This window comes from Buteo buteo, chromosome 4, assembly GCF_964188355.1.
Source record: "Buteo buteo chromosome 4, bButBut1.hap1.1, whole genome shotgun sequence".
In the NCBI taxonomy this organism is placed as follows: Eukaryota; Metazoa; Chordata; class Aves; order Accipitriformes; family Accipitridae; genus Buteo; species Buteo buteo.
Window position 1 is genome coordinate 36,141,483 of NC_134174.1, and position 22,921 is coordinate 36,164,403.

The 22,921-nt window shown below is 40.2% G+C and overlaps 1 protein-coding gene and 1 pseudogene across 6 annotated transcripts in view; one reads left to right on the top strand and one right to left on the bottom strand.

Moving 5' to 3' along the window:
• Positions 1–775: 775 nt before the first annotated feature.
• LOC142030733 (U2 spliceosomal RNA) lies at positions 776–954 on the bottom strand (annotated as a pseudogene).
• Positions 955–3,233: 2,279 nt separating this feature from the next.
• CCSER2 (coiled-coil serine rich protein 2) overlaps positions 3,234–22,921 on the top strand; it is a 75,374-nt gene continuing 55,686 nt past the window's right edge. For 2 of the 6 annotated variants that reach the window (XM_075025529.1, XM_075025533.1), the window contains exons 1-3: positions 3,234–3,339; positions 17,781–19,245; positions 20,171–20,373. In XM_075025529.1, the coding sequence (XP_074881630.1) occupies positions 17,820–19,245; positions 20,171–20,373 (1,629 nt within the window). In that variant the 5' untranslated portion in view covers positions 3,234–3,339; positions 17,781–17,819. Of the gene's footprint in view, positions 3,340–4,337; positions 4,355–17,628; positions 19,246–20,170; positions 20,374–22,921 lie in introns of those variants that run through there. The other 4 variants (XM_075025532.1, XM_075025534.1, XM_075025531.1 and 1 more) reach the window with 3 other exon arrangements.

Below are 22,921 nucleotides of genomic sequence, written 5' to 3' on the forward strand. Positions count from 1 at the left end.
GCTGTGTGCATTGGCACAGATGCATTTGAGCTGCCCTATCGAATCCACCCCTAACATTGCCATGCTGCCCCCAGGCTCATCTCTGGTGCACCTAGTTTTATCCCTTACGCCCTTCAAACCTAGTTTAAAGCCCTTTCTATGAGCCCTGCCATCTCACCAGTGAGGATTCTTTTACATCTTTGAGATAGACAGACACCATTTGCCGCCAGCAAGCCCGGTGCCACGTAAACCTTCCCGTGATCAAAAAAACCCAAAATTCCACTGATGGCACCAGCCTCTGAGCCACGTATTAACCAGGTGTGTTTTCCTGTTCCTTTCAGTGTATTTCCCTGCCACTGAAGGGACTGAGGAAAACACTACCTGTGCTCCCGATCCTTCCACTAATCGCCCCAGTGCCCTGAAGTCCCTTTTGATTGCCTTTTGATTTCTCTCTTTAATCACATCACTGCCAACCTGCACAACAGCAATGGGTAATAATCAGAGGTCCGAACCAGACCAGGGAGTTCCCTGGTAATGTCTTTTACCTGGGCCCCAGGGAGGCAGAAGACTTCCCTGGGGGATGAGTCAGATCTGCATATTGGGTACTCTTTCCCCGTCAGAAGGGAGTTGCCTACGACAATTACCCTCCTTTTTCTTTTTTTCTTTTTTTTTTTTTTTTTTTTGTGTGTGGATATCACTATCCGCTCATCCAGCTGTTAAACTCTTCTCTGGGTGGTTGGTGTTATCCATTGCTGTGTCTCTGGTTTTTGGAGGCAGCACAATGCCAGGTCAGTGAGTGAGGTGGATAAAACAAAGCTTCTAGTCCATTTCCCAGTGTAACAGAAAGTCCATTTAAATCAATTTAGTATAAAATCAATAGAATGTGAAGTCCTCAAGCAGAAGACATATCAAATATTAAACTGGTAAGAAAAGATACTGCAGTTGATTGTGGCTAGATCTTAGCCTGTAGTCTGTCAGTAGGACTGTTAGCACTATCTTTTGAGTTAAGTTGTCAGAAGCTGGAGTTGTGTATGTAATGCTTCCCTTTTTTGAAGTTATTTTTCCAAAACTATGGATTCTGCTTAAAGACTGGATCTTAATCTTGAGGCTATGTAAGAATTGTGGAAGTCAGTTAAATGCCTAGATAGTGAAGGCTCACAAATCTGTCCTAAAATATCTCTAAGTTGTTTTCTTCTTTTAAATATGTAGCTTTCTTTTAGAGTTGTGTTTCATAATCATTTTCAGATATTAGAAGTATGAGCTGGAGTTAAAAAAGGTGGTTATACCACCACTTCCAGGTCAGTACACATAGCTTATGTGCCTCCTTTTTGTTGGTTACAAGCGTTCCTAGTCCTCTGATCTGGCTGAAAAGTATGACAGGGAACAATTTTGCTCCTTGATCTCATTCACTATGCATTTGGGTACCTGCCTAAGAGATGCACCATGGAAGCACCACAATTGCTTTGTGAGTTGATGCTTAAAGTATTGGGGTTGAAGAAATACCTGTCAGTGCCTGCAGAAAGGCAGCGGGAAATTTAAGACTCTCCTAGCGACCCTCCCAGAGAGTCTGTAATATAATTTCTTTTACTTTTGGGAAGGAAATGGAAGTTAGTTGGGAGAGGTGGCAGTGGGAACAGTGAAGTCGTTTTGATGAACAAAGCACGGAAAAATCGAATCTATGCTAATGCAGTTGATGTTTACATTAATGCTCAGAAGCTGAGAATGACTGAAAGAAAGAATGATTGTGTGGTTAAAGCAATGACGCCTGACTCAGGAAATCTGTGTTCATTTCCTGGCTTTGCTATCCCTTTAGCTTTGCGCAAGAGATTTAATCTCTCTGCTTACCTTTTTTTTTTTTCTTCCTGTACCACAGGGGAGTAATTATGCCTCAGATTGTTCTAAGAATAAATGCATTAACGTGGCTGGTACATTTAAGTTCAGGCAAAAAGATATACAAACCCTTTGGTTCTTTTTCCTAACCTTTTAAAAAAGGCCTTTCTGCTATCTATGGGGCAAATGTACTGGAGTCTTCAAGCCCTGTGTCTAGAAGGGTGAGGAGGCAGTTGCAGTGCCTGCGCTGACATCTGCAAGCAGGTCTTACACGCTGGCAGCGCGCCCAACTTGTAGTCAAGAGGCTGCAGCAAATGATGCTTATCAATTACAGGGTGGTGTCTTTTTTTTCTGCTTGAACATAGCTGGAAGCTACTGCATGGCTTGCTTCCTGTGGGAGGCCTGGTGAAGCAGGCAGGCAAAAATTTAGACATAGTGACACTCAAAACTTGTGAGAAAAACGAAACTTTGAAAATCTGAAGTTGAAGCACAGCAGTACAGATGCTGAAACGCTAAGACAACACATACATGAAGGTCCCAAACCACAGGAGACGCAGAAAGACAAGCTCCAAACAAGCACGCAGGTGGCTGGGAAAAGCAGTGGGGTATGAAGGATCAGTGACACCATCCTGAACCACCTCACGTAACCACAGGTGGGTAACTTCCTGAACCTCGCAGAAGGTTCTGGTACTCTGTCAGTGCCTTCCGATTCCTGGCCCAGGCGGAAAAGGCGAGGAAATTAAACTCGGAAGCCCTTCCGCAAGCACCAGCAGGGAGAAAGCCCGGTCTCCCGTGGATTTGCATCTCACTGGTGGCTGCAGGAGTCCTTCCAGGCTTTTCGCGTGGCGGGGACATTTGTGAGGCCTCTTTCCCCTGCAAGTCCTCTCCACGTCCCAGAGCCAGGACACTCGCAGGCCTATTTCCGTCAGCACTTTTAACAACCTGGTTTTGTTTGGTTTGGCCAACGGACTCACTAATCGTTAGGGCAGACTGGAAGACGTGGCCGGCGGGCCTGCAGGCCTCGCGGCCTCGCCGGCCCGGCGTGACACAGCGCCAAGGCAGCCCCGCAGCCAGCCCGGCCGGCGGGCACGGGCGAGGCGCCATGTCGTCAGCGGAGCGCGCAGAGCTCGCCCGGGGGGTAGAGGCCGCCCGCCCGGCCGCCATGGCCGCTCCCGCCCGCCGCGCGGGCGCAGCCGTCGGCAGGAGGGTGCTCGCGCACGGCGCCTAACGGTCGACGGGGGGGAGGGGGCGGGGTCCGGCGGCCGGGGCCGCGCCGCCCGCGCTGACGTCAGGGTGAGGCGAGGGGCGCGGAGGGGCGTGGAGAGGCGGCCCGGCGCCCTTCGCCGGGGCATGCGCGGTGGGGCTGCGCGCGCCGGCCCTCCCACCGCGGGCCGGGCCGGGCCGGGCCGGGCCGGGCGGGGCGGGGCGGGGCCGGGCGGGGCGGGGCGGCTGGCGGCCGGCACCTGAGGGCGCAGAGCGCCGCGGCCCTGCCCGAGGAGGGGACAGCGCCGGCCTGCGCCCGTCCCGGCGGTGAGTGGGGCGGGGGCGGGCGCGGGCGCGGGGAGGGCGCCGGGAGGGCGCTCCCCCCTTCCTCTCACGCTGGGCCGCGCTGCTGGGGGTCTCCTTGCCGGCGGTGAGGCGAGGAGGGAGGCGAAGGGCGGGGGGGCGGGGAGCGGCCCGTCGTACCCTCCCTGCGCCTTCCCGCCCCGCCGCCTTCCCGCCGGGGCTGGGGTCGCCGCCTCGGCCGGGGGGATGCTGCGGTATGGCGGGCCGCGGGAGGCTGGGGGAGGGCCGGGCCGGGCGGGGCGAGCCGGGCCGGGCCGGGCAGCCTCCTGCGTGTCCCTGCCCGGGCGCAGCCTTCGGCTCTGGGGCGGCCTGACTGTCAGCTGAGGCTGCTGCGGTGCCGCTGGCTGCGAGCCGTGCCACAGGTGCGGCCGTCCCCGGCTGGCAGGGCGCTGGCAGCGCCGCCGGCTTGGCCGGCGGTGTCCGGGGCTTGCCCGAGGCGAAGGGCGATCTGGGGCGGCAGGCCTGCCGCTGCCTTCCTCCGTCGGCTCCTGCTTTGCGGTGGTTTATGCGTCTTCTGGCTCTCTGCTGGCTGAGACGTACCGGCGGGTCTATCGGGAAACAGCTGCTGAGGGCCCTGGCCGCAAAGATCCCTTCCTAGCCACCAAAAGGAGAAGAAGCAAAAGCACCCAGTATGTGGCTGTTCAAAGACAGCAGTTTAAAAAAAAATAATAAAAAGGTGGAATATCTGCTTTGTCTATAATCTGTTCAGATTTCGCTTATAACAACAAGGGAATGTTATGTACGTTATGGCGATTTTGCGTTAATGACACTAAGAGTTTGCTTTCATCATCCAGAGCCCGCTGTTAACATCGTGTTCTGTCGAATGTACTTTGGCACACAATGAAACGTAGGCAACTTCAGACTTTAACTTTGAGTTGGAGGGAGTCGAGCTGTTTATCTTCAGTTAAAGAAAGCAAAACCGAATGAGAACTTAATGCTGTAGCAGAGCATTAGTGTACAGGCCAGACAACAAATTCAGGTAAGGATTGTAGATCTGGGACTCCATCTGGTATGTTGTATAAAGATGTCTACCACTTTTCAGGGGAATTAGTTCAACTGGTAGGATTGGTGCTTCATCTTCGTAGCAGGTTTGTTCCTGGTGTTTGTGGGCTTTGAGCCTCAATTTGATGCAGAACAGAATTTTTCGTTACAAAGATATTAAAATGGAAATGGAGTTGGATCTAAGGTTTCATATTGTTATGTTCTTACAATTGAGAACCACTTTAAATATTCTCTGAAACCTTAAAAATATGTCTTCTGGAGTAGTCAAAAATACAAAACTCTTCATATTAGTGGGAGGCAGTAAATATTTACATTTTTTTGGTGATACTGGATGACATTTGGCAGATATTTTCACATGCATGTAATGATCGCATAACTCTAAATTCTGTGGGCCCATTTTGAATTTAATGTCTCCAAGCTGAAGAGGTGCACGCCTAACAAATGGAACTTTAGTAATAACAGCTATCTAAATGTATCTAAATAAGGATCTACATGAATGTACAACTTGCAGTAGAAAAAAATGTTTTTAAGGTCAAAGTTTAATCTTTGCACGCAGTTAGTACTTTTCATTATAGAAATCTCAATGTACGAACTCCAAGAACAGCTGAGTATTGTCTTCTAATTGTAAAGCTATTTAAACAGTAGAAATGTTTCAGGTTTAGAAGATTTCTGTATTTGATATTTTTGACCACTATAACACCTTGTGGTTTTGAACTGAAGTAATAATATATATGAATATAGAAAAAAAGAATAGTAATGATCTCAATTAACATAATGATCCCATTTAATGTATTGTCATGCTAATGAGTAATCCCATTTTAATGGAACTGTTCATATAAAAGCTCACTGGAGTAAAACCTATTTCTTTTGGACCTGATCATCCTTTAAGAGGGATTGATTATTTGGAATAAACCAGTGACAAGTAAGTGTTGGCACTGGCTCTCTAGATAAAAAGCCATCATGCCACCAGTCTTCAGGTGAACGTTGCTTGCCTGAAATTGTTAGAAAGTGCAGATCTCTGAAAACAGAAGAGAGATGAAGGAATAAAAGGTAGCCAGTTGCAGCAGTGGTTGTGGTGGTCTCTTTTAGCCACTGTTTGGAAGTTTAAACAGCAGTACCATCATCTTAATTAGAAGCTTTCAGGCAGGGTCAAATTCTGTGCCAACAGCGATACTAAGGAGGTGAAAATACTAATGGTGCTTTTGATAATTAGGTTTAAAATCCTGTATTGTGTTTCAATTGGAGCAATAAAAAAGCTTATGTAAATCTCTGGATACCTGAACACGTATGTTAGAATAAAATCCCAACAGCGTTAAAATAATTATTCTGAAGTTGAAGTTTAGCTAGTCAGTGTAGGTCTCTGCATTTCTTTGTACCTCTGGGACACACACTCCAGCTTGCTCTTAAACTTCAATCAGATAGGTACATCTTGGGAGACATTCTGAGAATATTGTTTCTTCCTTGATCAAAAGTATCTTGATTTGCAGAGATCTGGACTTTGCTCACTAGCTATTCTTTGTTCTAAAGGGAGGATTCAGCTGGAGCAGTTCTGATAATATCCTATAGTAAGTGAAGCAAGAAAGTCCTAGGGTGGGGGATGCTTATCCCTGGTCACATGGGGAACTCGTGTCACAAGTTCTCAGTAAAATGACTTTTTCACTACAGATTATTGGGATTTTTGTGAGCACTTAGTCCGTGATGAGTTGAGGTAGTTTTCTGCAGAGTGCATTTTAATGGCTTTGATTGAAGCAGAAGTATGGTTAATGTTGGCAAGGTTCTCACTGCAAGGAGGCTTGGCTTCTTAGGCAGAGGAAAATGGCTGATGAGGTTTTACTTTTATGTGGTGGTTGAACAAGTTATAGATCTGGAATAACCCTTAAATTGCAAGCAATTTCTGAATTTGTTCCCTGAAGCAAAAGAACTCCTATGCTTTTAGCCTAATTAGCCCAGATGGCTTGTGACACACACAGCGCAAGTTAAGCGAAGTGTCAAGGGAGGACTGAATATCCTGGGTTCTCTTGACTCAACAGTACCATGTGTACTTTGAGCTGGAGATTCAAGAATGTCTTCTAGATAGATACAGAGATGCTCACTACTCTTCTAGATAGACACAGAGATTCTCACTACCATCTGAATTTGTATGATACTTCAACTCATGTTCTTTTCATGAATCTTATTAAAGATAGATTTTACCTAAATGCATTTTTTTCTAGTCTTATATGAGGAAATTATTACATAGATGTGTTGATCAGTATTTTTGATTATTTGAGGGAAGCTATGACTTTTAACTAACCTTCATCTCAGTAAGGCAAACTTGCACAGGTGGAAACTTGGCAACGCCAAAGCTACTGCTGATAGCAGGAGACTTGAGGAAAGGAGCAGAATCTTTCATCCTGTATAGCCTTTTCCATCAGTAAACAGAGTTTAAAAAAAAAAACAAACCACCAAACCTAATCCCTGTCTGTGTAAATCTTTTCAGACATGAAAGCTCTCTGAAATGATAGTTTATAAAAATAACACTTTACTATGACTAAATTTGAGATCTTGATTAAACAAAACGAATTATATGTATCAGCTTCCTTTAAATTCAAGTAAAATATAAGCATAGATGACTGTCTCTGTGTAACTCTGTAAGCTAATGTGGGAGAAACTGATCCTGTGGACAGGCTGTCACTAGTAAGTGAAGTTACACATGTCAGTGTCTTTGAGAATCTTTTTTTTTTTTTTTTTACAATTGCAAATGTATGATGATATAACAAGTACCTGTGTTTTCTGTGTTGTGGAAAACTGACCTTGATAGGTACATTTGGATATAACTGTGTTCGTTTGTCAGAAAATCAGTAAGAAAATACAAAACACACTTTAAAATACTTACAGAGAGCTGCCAGTCTGTGGTTAAAAACATGTTTATATTTGTTATGCTGTGGCAAACTTGCGAAGTTGCTTGGTACTGGAATACTTTTAGAGAGCTTGGGAACTGATTAATAGCAATTGGTTATTGTAGACAGAATTGTAGACAGAAGCTGTAGGTGTCCAGCACTAATGAAATAAAATTCAATAGCAAGAAAGTGATACTTTGAAGATGTGGTTCAGAAATAAGCAAGTTTTGACTGAAAGCTATAATATGCCAGTATATGACTGCAGTATTTTTGGTTAGGGGTGGATGTTGAAGAGAAGTCAAACTTCACTTCAAAGAATACAAGTGATCCAGTATCTTCTTGAAAGCCTATAGATATGAAACAAACTGATCGATGTAACTGTTATGTTTGGTAGCAAGGAGAGCAGAAATCAGTGGCCAGTTCTTGCAATGTAGGGAGTTTACAAGTAGTTCTCCTTAGGAATCTGTGCAAGGCAATGAAAGAAACTTTGAAAGTATTATTAGTAGGGCTCTGGGACTCCTTGCTTAAGGCAGTCATGGATGGAAAAAGTTTAGGGACTCAAGGACAGGTTGGACAGGATTGTGGAGGGTTCCTAAGCAAACTACATCAAATTCAAGAAATCTTATGAATTGGAAGTAGTTGAAAGTTGAGAAAGTCACATTATGTGCTTGCCCTGCTCATTCTCTTCCCAGTGCATTATTTTAAGGCTACTGCAGGAGACAGTGTGACTTTTTATTCATTGCCTTTAAAGTAAGATTGACTGCTGGAACTCTACAGCTGAGCTGGAGAATTGAATCTGGACATTGAATTGCCATGTTCCAAACCCAGACAAATATTATGATTTATATACTATTTCAAGCTTATCCAAGGTTCACTTGCTCTCTTTCATGACAGAAGTTTTAAAGGTTTTCTTTGTCAGTCCTCTTTCTGTTTTTTTTTTTGTTGGTTTTTTTTTTTTGTTTTTTAATTCAGCAGTGGCTGACTAAACAATATGATTTTTTAAAAATTCTGTAGCAATGGTTTAACATGTTCTTGTCTCAAGGTCTTGATCTTCTGAAAAAAACCTAAACTATGTTGAAATAGCATTGGCAATATGTAGAAAAAAATTCCTAGAACTATTTTGTTCTATCATCCTTCTGCTTCATCTTGTCTAGTCTTGCTCAATTGTCACCTGTGAACCTCTTCAGGCTTACTGAAGATATCTCAGTACCAGTGAGTCTAAGAATTACATGCAGTCTTCTTCAATTATCTCTGCATGTCATTCAGCTTAACCTATAGCTAGAATTCTTAGGCAGCAGTAGAAAGAATGAGCATGTACGTCTGGAGGGAAAAAAAAGAACTTATGTATTGGTGGTAAGCACATCCTCACTGCAGATTTAAACTAATGGGAATTTTTAATCTTAAGATACCTACATAGATAAACTGTTCAGTAGTGGTTCAGATGGGTTTCTGTCATTAGTCATTACATAATCAATACAAAAATATATTGAACAATATATGTTTGTACCACTGTAAGAGGGTTTTAGCTCAAGACAGCTCAGTGTTCTTACATGGAGAAGATGCATCAGTTGAATAAACAAACTAGAGGAGTAGGATGGGCAAGGTGGCTGTCTAAAAAGGGATATCTCCATTTATAATCAGTTGTATTCAAAGTTTCACTTGGCTTCCAGCCTGCCTGTTCTTATCAGCAAGAAAATCCTGCTCCAGGTAGCATGCATTACTAAATAAGTAGCAGAAAACGGTAACTGGAAGCTGACTCTCTAGTTCATTACTGAATTAATGGTGAAGTAAGTCTTTCCTAGTAGAGTTAGAGATGGGAGTGGTGTGTTTGAATCATTTGGTGACAGTAGATAGTTCTGAGGGAAAAAGGGAGGCTCCTCTATTTTTAAGTGAAATATTTGCCAGACAACAGCAGGTAATTCCTACTTGTTCGCAGAATGACATTGCTTTTATGTCTGAGCTCGGAGACAGATTAATCTGTCTTGTAAGAGTAAATTCAGAAAAATTGAAATTACCAACATGAAATGCTGTTGCTGAAGGAATAATACCATCAGCAAAAGCAGTGGCCTGTTTCTGCTATCAGTTGCTTTGATGCTGACATAATCACAAAATTCTTGAAAGGAGACTGAGATCCACCATTTCACTTCTAGAAAGCTTGGATTCTAGACTGCAGTTGCTGTTTGGCATTATTCAGTCAATATTAACTACAGCATAAAATTTAATTTGCCTTTATGATCTAGACAGTGATGTCAGCTTTAAAACTTTTGTGAAAGGCAGCTATCTTCATCAAATGGGAAAGATCAGAGTCTTTCGTATACGTATGTACGCATGCACATACATACACACAATTATGGGTTATCTTCCAGGATAGAAATCTTGCCAAATACAAGCAAGCGTTAAGACAGCATGGGAAGGTAACCTAGATATAGATGCGCTTTATGGTCACAGTACTTCTGTGTGGTGTGTGTGTGTGAATAATGCTCGAGTAATATGATAGTTTAGTTCTTTTCTTCTCTGTAGCATACAACTTTGTCTTTAGGTTGCAGAGTGTTAGATCTGTAGGGCAGGCAGACAGTGTCTTGTCTTAGTTTGGTTTTCCCCTTTCTGTTTATTATCCTTGCTAACTTGGTAATAATTTAAACTGAATAATGTCATCAAAGAATTGAAGCAAATAAAGGCTCTTTATCTCTTCACCAACAAAGATTTTGAGAACAGTACATCTTCTGCAGTTTAAGAGCTGTTAAGCTACCCTATTGAAGAAGCTTGGTCTACATGACTTGCTAAGGTTGAATCTGTTGCAATGGTTCTGTTCACAGAAGGCTGTTCGCTGTGTAACGTAACAAATGAAGTAATCCACATAATTTAATTCCTTCTAGCAGGAGTGTTTCTGCATCAGAGCTAGGTGTATCAGTCATGATTATGTCAGTTGTTTCTGCTTCTGATTTATTATAATGTATCCCATCCATCTCTCACAATGCTTTCAAAGCTGTTCTTGGGGTGAGCATGCTTAATGTAGTGTTTTTATCAGCTGTGCCTTATGTTCTTTGGATTTCCAGTGAAAGCCTTACTATGTTCTGTATCTTGTGTTCTGAAGGAAGTGTATGGTGTTTATATCTGGAGGTACAGAGTTGACATCGCTAGTTCAGATCTAACAAGCTATGGCTCTGCTACGTTTGGATGGGTGATTGGAAGAGTGCGCAAAAGTCAACTTAAGGAAAACCCAATGTCCGCCAGTGTCTGAGCCACCTTTACGTCTTACTGAAGGCATTTTCCAGAATTTTGACCAAGTCAGAGTAGACCTATGTTTTGCCTCTGCTGTGGCAAGAAGAGTAGATCTTTTGAAGAAGGGAACTGATGGTTTCCTCCAAGAGGATGCATCAGGTGATTGGTGGTTTCAGAGAGGAGTTGTGCCTCTGCAATGCTTTATTCCCATTGCTAGCTGAGTTCTGTCCCTGAGAACAGTTAGGCTGTCAGCACTAATGCAGAAAAGAGTGTCATTGCATTTCATTTCTCATTTATGAATGAACTATAATAACCTGTGTTAACATTTAAGAGGAATGTGAAAGTGCACTGTTTCAAGTCTATTTCTTCCTTTTTGCAGGCCCTGATATTCTCTTTTATTGGGAGTAATATATCCCTACCCCCAAGTATCTTCTTCCATCTTCTTTTCTTTGTCCTGAAGCTGCTCCCTTGTTGCAGCTGGATAAGCACCTGGACCTTGATTGCCTTCTGCCTTATCAGTCATGTAAGAATGCAAAAAATTTAGGGCAAATTTACCTATTTCAGAAACTTTAGCAAAGATCTTACTTGCAGTTAATATTTGCATGACATTTTTTTTTCAATATAATCTTAAGGGTTTTATGATAACTCAAATCCTGTTTTGTTTCAACCTTTTGGTAAGGTTTGATGTAAAAATTCGGGGTTTAAAATGTATAGTCTCTATTTTACTAATATGTAGAGCACAAGTGGGCAAACTAAGCTTACGTTTCTGGGCAGATAGCACTTAGCCCTTTTTTTCTTCCTTGAGGTGCCTGATACTCAGTGTAAATAGCATTAATGGGAGAGTGAATTGAGAGTGTGGCCCTAAGCGATGCGAATGGAGTTTTTGATTCTGGAAGTATTCTAGTAGCTTTCTTCTACAAAATAGAGCTGCATTTCCCTATTTCTTTTTCTCCAGTAAGCGTGTGTGTCCTGTAGCCTTACAAAGCATTAAGAAACCATATTCTGATGAATAACAACAATGCTTTTAAAGATTGCAACGAACATCACATCTTTTTGTTGTATTGACTAAAGATACTGTTCAATATTAGAAATACAGAAGCCCTAATCTCTTCATGATGTCTTTCTTGTTCTCTCCTCCCTTTATCATGCTTTGCTTATATTCCTTGACCCAGTGCTTTCTGACCAGCAGTAAATGTAATTCAGCGCAACAGCAGCTTGGATAACTGGTTTGCTTAATGTTTGATAGATCAAACTTTACAAATGGGTAGAACATCAGCATACCATAGTGTGAGGGAGGAAGAATAGAGAAGGACTTACCTCTAAGCTTTCTGACATCTGGGAACAATCTCACAACTTTGAACACAGAAGAACAAAATTATTTCAGAGAAACAGAAAAATAAGCATTAAGTGTCTTGGAATTTCTTACCATACTTTATGGCTATGGTACCTTCAAAAGGCAGACTGTCAAGGATGCTAGTATTAACCACTGTGCAGTTTGGACGTAGGAAAGGGAGAGACAAATTCATGGATGCCTTCATAAAGCATGGGAATTGATTCAAGACCAGAGGTGTTTTGGAGACACTGAAGACAGGAGAAGGAAGGCAGGCAGGCAGGCTCGGAGGATTTTACTGCAGAGCTGATAAATCTTACTGGATCTTGGAGTTGAGAGAAGGTGGCTTTTTTTCACTGAATTGTAGCCAGTCTGCAGGGTAAATAACACAAGAGAATATGAGACAGTTGTGAATACTCAGAAGTTCAATCTTGGAGCTGTCAGAATTTCTAGTTGTATTCTGATTCAATTTCATTTATACAACATGTGGAATTTCCTCAGGATTCTTCATCCTCAGTTCCTCAGGGCTTGTCCTGCTCAGAGCAGGTGTTTGCTAGCTAGTTCTCCTGCCAGGTTCTTTGATTCTGTTAAGCTCTCATGGTCCTCTTAAAGCTGAAAATTGACTTGCAGTCATGCTGCCCGACTTGCAGTCATGCTGCCCGACTTGCAGTCATGCTGCCCGACTTGCAGTCATGCTGCCCGACTTGCAGTCATGCTGCCCGACTTGCAGTCATGCTGCCCGACTTGCAGTGTTCTGAAGTATTTGCTAAAGAAGACTTTTTCTGCATCTGTTGCAGGGCCCTCCCTGATTTTTCCCTTATGTCATTCAGTATGTCCATATGCTGGTGGAAATAAGATATTTTCACGTAACTGTCCTAATGCATTTTTTTAAATTACATTTTTAAGAAAAATAGTTCTTAATGCTTAAGTTTCACCACAGATCAGTGGTGAAAAGATCTGTATTCTATGTGTCCTGAATAGAAAAATAAATGAAGAAATAGAAGTTGTGGTGTTAAAACGCAGAGGTGTACGGAGATTGTTTTTGTAAGCCATGCACAGTGGACAGAGTTGAAATACTACAGGTGCACTTGAATTCACAAAGCCATGAGGTGTATCTAGATTCAGCAGGTTATAATTAGAAGTAAACTACAATCTTTTTTCAGGTTGGCAAATTTGTGTCTTTTTTCTGTGTGGAGGGCATCTTGGTTATCATGAAAGCCAGTGGGAAGTTAGGAGCAGCTATCTTGAAGCATGTCCATAGCACCTTGAAGAGCTGGTCTTGTGCCTCAGATTTCAGCAGGGCTCTCCTGTTAGAAGTGTGGTGCAGAAAACAGGATGTAATTGTTACTTAAGGTAGTAGATTGTGCCTGCCTCAAGCCATCCGCTCGTGGCCTGCCATTTGCTCTTCAGTTCCCAAGGGTAGGCTTCACTCATTTTCTGCACTGGTTGGACAGTAGTTAACAGTTGTTTTCTCTACCCTAATGTAATGCTGTGGCCAAGTAAGCTTTTCACTAGAGGAGATAATTTAGTTTACCATTGGAAGAATGTTCTCACTTTCCTGTCCATGTTTTTTATATACTAGAAATATGCTTTTGTTTTATAGGAAAAAGAATGAAGGTCCCTGGAAATTCTAGCACTGTGTAGTTGGCAAGATAAATATGCATGAATATTGGTAAACTGCTGCTTCAGATCACCTGTCACTGAGCCAAACAAGTAGAATTAGATAGTACCTTAATTCTTAGGCCTTCTGTGGAAGGCAAATAATAGGAGTATAAGGTCTGACTTGGCAAATGTCGTCATTAAACTTCATTGGCTTCAGTAATATCCAGCACATGATGGCAGAAATATGAATAATTTATTTATTCACAGGCTTCATAGCAGTTGTTCTATCAGTCTGCCCACACCAAATACCAAAAAAAATGACTGATTAATAATTGGTGTTTGCTGATATATGGATGCTGACGGACATAATGTTTCTGGATAGGTAAGGAAGCTTGTGTACCACTGTAGCTGCGAGCTTCTTGCAGACCTACAGGAAAGTATCATTTTTGTTACCCAGAAGCAGCAAGGAGGTGTTGACTATCTTGATTTTCCAGCACAATCCTGTTGCACAAACTTATGTTTGTGTGCCTCAAAAAAATTCTTCACACTGGGAGGAAGTTGCTCTAAGAAAAGCAACTTAAGTTAGCTCCACAGTATTTCTGCTTAGGTGGTCTTAAAATTGCTAAGAATAATGAAACATACATCTGAAACTGTTGGCATAGCAATAGTTCTGCAGAATTGCTCTTGTCTGTCACCAGTCTGTCAGGTACGTTTCATCTGCGAGCTGTTTATTCCACACTCCTATGACAATAGGATGGGAATTTGGTCCCACTCATAGTAATCTCTTCGGAACTTCAAAATGCTGTTAGCTCTCTAGCATGGATTATAGGGATTGCGATATTTTAAGGTGCCCAAATATTGAAATGTATGAACCTTAAGCTGTCTTCTGCTGTAATAATCATTCCACAACACGTAGGGTGGAGTCGTAGATGCAAAACTAAACTTTGCCGAGAAGTTAATATATAGAAAATGGCCTTCCTCATGTTGCTGAGACAGACTGTGAATGAAGTAAAAGTGAATGTTGTGTTTGCTAGTTGAAACTAACATTGGAGGATCTTGTCGAGGTGTAAATAGTCCTATACAGAAAGCACAAAGGAGAGTGAGAATGAATATCCTTTTGCTTATCACCAGGATCTTGAATATCCTTGAAGGTAAGGGTATAGCAGCTTTTCAGTTAATTCAGATTGTACTTCAGAGAGGGTCTGTAAGTTTTAATTCCTTTTCCCTGGATCATTATATAAGACTAGGCTCTTTATAATTAGCTTAATTCCCGATTAGGCTTGTGTGCACTAGAAAATCTGTTTCCTAAGGCGAAGCATATAAGACTTGTTTGCTCAAATGTCTTTTTAAAAAAAATCCATAAATTGCTGATGTCTAAGAATACTTTGAATTTCTTTATAGTACAGCAGAATACGACTTAAATTGTATTGAACGTGAGTTTTGTGGGATGCAGAAATCATACTGTAACTTGCAGGTACTGTGCTTCTTGATAAGGGAATATCATTGTTAGGGTAGTGTAATTTCTAGTAGTAAATATATGTCAAGATTGAGGATGTTTAAGAGAACTTAAGAAAATGTCCCATTTTCTGGGAAAAGTAACATGATACAAGATATGATACTGTTAAGTTTTGGGTTTTTTTTGATGGCATTGTATTTCAGCGAAACAAATGCAACCTAGAATTAAAAAGGTGACACAGTAGTTACAGTTATGTAGCTAATCAAACACAGACAAGTATTGCTTGTCTTTTAATTTAATTATCTGAAATGTTTTAAGCAATCAGTACAGTTTTCTTGAAGATAATGTTTTGTCTTTTCCTAATTAAGGATAAATGAGCAGGCACCCTTCCTAGAGAACTGAGAGGTCTTCTTTTCAAGTTTAATTTGCAGCACTTGGTGGAGGATTAAAGCAATCTAACTAAATGGCCTCATTTAAATTTTGCAGCCACCTGAGAGATGGTAGACAGATGTGAAAAGGGAATTATCCATAAAGCATGAAAGTTAAATTAGCAGTTTTCTAATTTAACTTTTTTTAATTTGGAAGATTTCTTTATGAGACTTGAGCCTTTTTATTAGAGTTGGGATATCTTTTGATGGATCTGCAGTACGATGCTTGGTGTGAATGAATATATCATAATGTTGAAGGCCATTTTTTATGCATGGAGTTAGTAAAAAAAAAAAAAGTGTACTTTATTGCCTTTACCATATATGTTTGGCATAAAATAAATATCTTCGATGTTGACATGTGATACTAAAGCATAATGTTTTTTTCATTTGCAAGGTATGCAGGTACACTGTCGGCAAGTTTCTTTTTTATGGGTACAGATACACGAATGAGATGCTGTGAATGCTTTTTTTAGTAAATGATGTTGGTCATAGTGTTTTTGAGATAACATTAGACACCTAAATCTACATACAGGCACATATTATACACAATGAGTTAAATGTTTTGCTGTCGCCAGGGTGAAATACTTGTGTGCTGCTTTGTACACCTAGGTGAGGGTTATGTCTCTGGTGTGCAAGAATTAACAGTATTTGAAGACTCTGGATTTGTGTGGTTCTGAATGGAAATGCACTCTACCAGTTGTAGAATGTGGATTCTGGTATTTTCACTACTCTAGAAGCCCCTAAGAAGCCATGTCTCTGAGTATGTTTCTTTTTGTATCATTTTAATGTAGATCCACTTCCAGAAGTACAGCTCTGGGGCATCCTATTCATTTACAAAATCCTAAGGGCACTTCTGTTTGCATGAATTTAATGCTACTTTGATTTTATCTTAAATGTTTCTTAGTGAGGTTTTGCAGCTTGGGGAGTGACTCCCTTTAAGGTAATGCTTGCTGTGGTTACACAAGATATTTTCTGTACCTTGAATAAGTATGTTACTTGCTGTGTGTTGATTCTCACCATGATTGCTGTGGGTTAAAAATGTTCATGGGTTTTTTAGTCCTGCCAGTTGTGTGTAGGTCTGTGAAAAGAGAAACGCGGATCATAGTTTCAGGGAATAACATGAATGACTGAAATTCTGTGTCTTTACACCATTGTAAGACCAGCGGGTGAAACTGATGAAAACATAAAATCGCGGCTAGCAAAAGCAAGATATTCTTCTACAGCTGTCTTGGAAAAAACAGAAACCTGGTCTTGCAAATACAGAATTTAACACAAGAGTAAAACTTGTCTTAAGATGAAACATTGAAACTTGGAGACTTCGCAAGGCCTTATTGTCTGAATTGCAAGTCTTTAATAATAACAAGTAGACAAGTTGTTCATATTGTATAGCCAGGCAAAACAGACTAAGTGCTGTACAGAAAGGTGATACAGACACAGTTAGTTGTCCAAATAGTAGGATGGGTATGTGGATGAGTGTGGAAGAAACAAAAAGCAGTATATCAAAACAAGGATATCGTAATTCTCAAGGCAGAAACTTTTGAGGCAAAGATGTGTCTGTAAAGCAGATATGGCTTTATAAAATAAGTGTTATATAAAATAGACTAAAGTGACATGACTGTAGTGGAATACCTGTACTCCAAACCAGGTGGATGGAAGCGAAATTCATGATACGAGGGAATGCATGAATGCTATAATTATCTTTTTATCTTGTACTTTTGTAACTACTGTTACGTGTTCATGTGTCGCTGCACAGAAGTGAAATTTTTGAATTCACTTACTAGCACTGACCTTACATAACTGTTGGACTGTACCTCAAGTCTTGTACATGAATAAGATGATGACCAAAATAGACTACAGTTTTCATTTCAGAGGAAAAAACAGCTAGGAATTTTCATATTGAATTGGGGATATCAGTAAGATCTGGAAAAAAAATGCTATGGTGAAGGTGATGATGATGAGTGATTATTTTGTATCTTGTAACATAGACATTGGGGAAACTGAAGAAAATAATTTTCAAAAAACTAGCTTTTAGTCGGACTTTACATTATAATTTTTGCAGTTTTACATTGCTGACTACAGGTTTGTGCCATGTTCTATTTGTGGGGTTTTTTAAATATCAAGTCTTAAGTATGTGATTTAATAATTGTAACAGTTGAAAAATTCAGTTTGTTGCTCAAAATAGATGAATGGAAAAAAACCCAACTCCTTTTTAAGCTTATTTTATAGATTTCAAAAGGAAGGAAAAAAAAAGGCCATTTATCTAGAGAATGAAAGTTGGGGGAGGAAGGTGTGACCTGAATAACACCTTACTGCCAAGTAACTACGGTGACAGGTATTTCTCTGGAGTTCACTAAAGTTGTATGGGTTACTTTGTGTCACCATGGTATAGTTATGCACAGGAATGTAGTAAACATATAGATGCAAATGTATATAAAATTATGTTTAATGTGTGGTTGATTCAGGTCTAATTTTTTTTTTTTCCTCAGATTCAAGCACTCTTTAAGGACCAATGTACCCAATAGCTCATGGAAGAAAAAAATCAAATCAGGACATCCTTGGTTTCCAGGCTACCGAAATATGGAACGAAAACTTTAGGAAGTGTTTTGCAACCTATGCCGAATGGGACGGCTGTTAGTTTAGCAGGCAATAATGGTGGCAAAAATTTTGGCAAGCACAATGGCACTGTTCGCATGTCTTCCTTTTCTTTCAATTGGAAAAAATCAAATAAATATCAACTTCATGATCAAAATGGGAGAGAGACAAACTCTAAGCATAACTGTAACGAAAAATTAATTGATTCTGAGAAGTATTCTCAATCTCAAGGTGCATTGGGTAATGATGTGCTCAGGGTGGGTTTGAACAGTACTGCTTCAGTTGCATCAAAAGCAGCAAAGCAAACCAATATGTTTGTATCTTCTACTGAGGAATTAAACCCAAAGTCTTTGCCTGGACTCTCTAGTTCAGCAAAATTCGCCAAAGGTACCCTGTCAGGAAGGACCTCATATTCTGGACTCAATGCTCCAAAATCACATTTAAATGGATTTTATGGAAATAGACCAGTGGTAGGTTTGCAGAGACCTAGAGCTAATTCCAGTGCCACAAGGACAAGTTCAGGAGAAAGCCTGGCACAATCTACAGACAATAGCAAGGCTTTTTCCTGTGAAAAAATGGTAAGATCACAAAGTTTTTCACATTCCATTCAGAATTCTTTCCTTCCCACTGCATCTTTAACCAGGTCACATTCCTTTAATAAAGCCGTGGATCTTACAAGGCCTTATCATAGTCAAAATCTAGCTGCCAGGACATCTCAGAGGTCAACTTTGTTGTCAAGAAATGCCCGTCAGTTGGATGTACCCAATGGAAATGAACCTATGAAGTACGGATTTACCAGGCCCTACTCCGGTATGTCAGCTTCTTGTTCAAAGAAGCCCCCACTGTCGAATGGATCTGGGTCAGCACCTTCTTTTGGATACAGATTAAGTCGGCCTTCTCTGCTGAAGCCTACCAGGCAGCGATTTGCTGGAAATATTGTGAATGGCAGCAAAAGTACAACTCCTGACACATGCGTTGTGGAGAACTCTGAAATTTCAACAAATATTAATAGAGCAATTGAGAAAAACAGTATTTTAGAGAGCAATGCTCAAAGAACAGATTCTGATGAGGGCCTGCATGAAAGTATGGGAAAACATGGGTCAAAAGTCATGTGTATGAGCGATGATGGAGATGAAATATCTATATCTTCTTTGTCATCCTCTGAAAAAAATGATTTGAGTGAAGACTTCAGTGATGATTTCATAGATATAGAAGACCCAAACAGAACTATACAAATACAGCAAAAGGAGAGCTGCCTTCAAGAATTAGAGCATGGGAGTATAACGTCAATCGAGCCGTTCACTTCTCTCAAGGAAAGTGGCTGTAATGCTGATGACTGGCTTGATATAAATGTGTCTGGTAAATACTTTGTTCTGTTTGAAATTTTAGGTACTAAATCAAGAGTCTGTAACTAATTAAGTTGTTTTATATAATTGCCCATTGCTTGTGAATTGTTTCTGAATGCAACTTGGCTCTGTGTTGGCCCATTTGTTTTCTTCCAACCCTTTTTCTGCATGATAGTTATCTTTTCCAAGCATGATTTTGAAGAGCTCTTTTTCTTTGGGATAAGGATGAACGATACCTCCTTTAACCACACTTGCATTATGGTTGTGGGATTCTTTATATCCTTGCTTTGCTATTCATTTCTCTGGACTGGTGATCTTTTAAGAAAATTTCTCCTCCCCCCTCGCCTCCTCCACCTCTGTAGGCAGAGAACAGCTGTAACTGCTTCTAAGTAGTGGGAATAAGTGTAGGGTGTCTAATTAAATCAATTAATTTATAAATAGGAATGTCACTGGTTTTTTTTTTTTTTTTTTTTTCCCTGACGCATGCTATATTAATTCTTTAAGAATTCATGGAAGAGACAGAAGATGTTTTTAAAAGCCATATTCTCAAGTCTCTGATGGGCTTCTCATAGTACATGCTTGTTTTGAGAGACTTTACAGTCCAAAGATTGTATCCAAAGGATATACTTTTAGACCCACTTACTAATATCTTAAAAAGATACAGATTTCTAAAAGTAGCTTTTATGATGGGTGAATTAGTGCAGTGTAAAAGCCTAGCAAAGATGTAGGTTGGAAGGATGCTTAGTTGTAGCTACCAAACCAGCCTGAGCTGTTTTTCTGCTCTAGGATAAATGAACAATACTGTAGAACACTTTCAGATATTTCTGTTACAGTACAGTTTCAGAGAAGTTAAAACAACAATAGTACACATCTTAATATTTGTACATCTTAATATTTAGATTGTTTCTGGAATCTTAACTATTCTTGTTTCCTTTAAGCAGTGGATGACAACAGTGAAAGCACAAAGCATACTGCTGAGAATGTGATTTCTCCAGAGATGAATTACAGAGCTGGGTCCTCTTTTGAGCTTTCTCCATCTGACAGCTCTGACGGCACGTATATGTGGGATGAAGAAGGGTTGGAACCTATTGGAAGCGTACATCCATGTGGAAGTTACGAATCTTCAGAAATGAACAGCATAGTATGTATTTATATGCATAACTTGCATAATTATAGTGCTTTGAGTTTTTTTGCTTATTAAGTATATTTTAAAAGCAGAATTACTGTATTTTTTTACTTGATAAGTGTTTCCTCTTTCCTCTGTAGTTGATAGCTTTTTGAAACTTCTTGTTTAGGAGCTCCTGTTTCTGGATAGGTGACTTTGGATAGGCTATTTACATACATTTTTTTTTTCCTTATTCTCAGGTTAGGGCAGAACAGGTCCGTCCTCATGCAATCTCATGGTAGTGCTCACAAAGAGTAAAGGAAATAACTTATGCAAATGATAGGTTAAATATCTCCTACCAACTCTAAACCTAGGAGTGAAAAAACAAGAAAAGAGCTATTCCTATCTGACTTCTTCCATTGTTTTGGTTCTATACTGTACACTTATAGGACCCATTGTAATTGGACCCTTTTGAACTGAAGCTTATTTTGATTTCTCAGTTTGTTCAAGCATAGAATCTTGAAGGTAGATACCTGACTGTAGCTCACTGTAGCAGGATTCTTTGTGTGTCTCAAATGTGATACATAAGATACATAACAAACTTTTTCTTACTGCTAAACTTAAAACTGATCTGCAAGAAACATCACTCAGTCTGAAGAATGGATGGAGAGTTGTTGCAGTACTGTGACCCTCCAGCTGAATTCAGGGAGCCAACCTTGGGATTTCAGTGGGTGTGAGGAAAATATTGTCTGTCCTTCCTTCATCACTTTTCACTGTTCATATTCCTTTATCTGAACAGACTTTTTAGTTAAGCAACTCAGATTTTATTAACATGATTCTAACAATCAGAACTTCTAACAAAAAGAATTTTGTATATTCAATGTGTCATGCTTCGTGTGTTTCAGGTGTGTTAGATACTGTGTCACCACTGCCAATTTAGTAATGTAGATACCAGTTTCAGACTTCGACAGGGTTTGTGGCACCTACTCAGACTTTGATTTGTAATTTTAGTAGGGTTGTCTGCTGTAGCCCAAGAGCAGAACAACAGAGATTTCTCCTGAAAGTTGGGCATAGCTTTGTAATTATATTTTCATGTGTAACTACATACAAATTCCTGATATATTTTCAGCTGCTTGTGGTATTGTTTGTTTTCTGTCTTAAATTACAATGTTGGGATGTAGTGCTTAAAAGCAGTTTAGAAATGGTTATTAACTTTTTGTGGTAATTGTGGCCAGCTTGGAAAAGCAGTTTGAGACTTTTCCAGTATGAGCTTTGTAGCTTTATTGATGTTTATAGGGGACAAAAAAGTTTAATGTAGGCCACTGCAAAACCAAACACTCTTTTCCCCAGACACATGCATGCACATGCCAGGAAAAAAGGGAAGTTTTTAAACTTTGTCCATGATAAATTTTAAATATAGATATTTTTGATACATACAGTGTAATTTAGCAAGCAAATGAAAGACGCTACTTTCCCATGCTTTTGGACTATGTATCTAGGGTTTTTGATACATGTGACCTCCATGCATTAATCTGTGTGTATGTATGAATTGATAGTCAATCAGTGTCCTGATTGATAGAAGCTGTTGTAAGCCTTGTGGAGCAGAGGTACATTAGAAGCTTTTGATATTTTTGTTCACTATTTTGGTTTATTGAAAGTAAATAGCTTTTTAGAGAGGGCTTAAAAATGGAAAAATGAACTTAATAGGTTTAAGGAAGTGGAGAAAGGAGGAGGTTGTAAGTAAGACTTACTGTTGAATCTAGAAATTGATGCATTTTTTCCACTTATTTTGATTTTTATCTTGTCAGTGCTGTTCCAGAATTACAGTGCTTGCTGTACTGTGAATTTTTATCTTAAATGAGAGAAGCATGAATAATATATCTTCTATTTTTGCAAGGCAGAAATGTATTTTCAGTCAGCTTTGGTTTTGAGGGGAAAATGTAGCTCTGAAATATTGAATTGCCTTTTAGTGGTGGGGATTTTTCCCTGTGCTTGTTGTTTTTGGTAGAAAGCATGATACATTTGATTTCTTCAGCTTAAAGATTAAACACTGATTGCTTTTAATTTGAAGATGCAGAATAATTTCTGATACAGTTTTTCATTATTTCTGAAGGATGATGTTCTTGGGTAGGTTAATGTAAGCTTTTGTTCCATGTTTTTCCTTTTCTCTGCAGGCATTGAGTATAAAGACAGGTTAAAAAAACCCCACAACTGAAGGAGTTGAGAATAATTGTTGTGATTAGTCAGCACATCAGATGTTTTGATTGCTGGGCATTATGTGATCAAGTTACATGATTTCTGTCCTCTAGTATGGTGTAGATAAAAGTAGTTAATAACTGTGTGTCAGAATCCAATTGATAAGAGTCAGATATAAGAATTTTGCGTGCTTGAGCTAATGCCAGCCTGACTACCCCTTGGAATTAATATTTCCATGGAAATCTCCAAAGCAAACAGTTGGTTCTGGAGTTTCCGTGGCATCAGGCTGGGGTGAGTAGGAGCAACGTAGCTGAATAATAATTCAGGTAGTTAGATTGTGAGTAATTGGTAGTGTTTAGTGCAAAATTCACCTTTTTAAATTTCCATC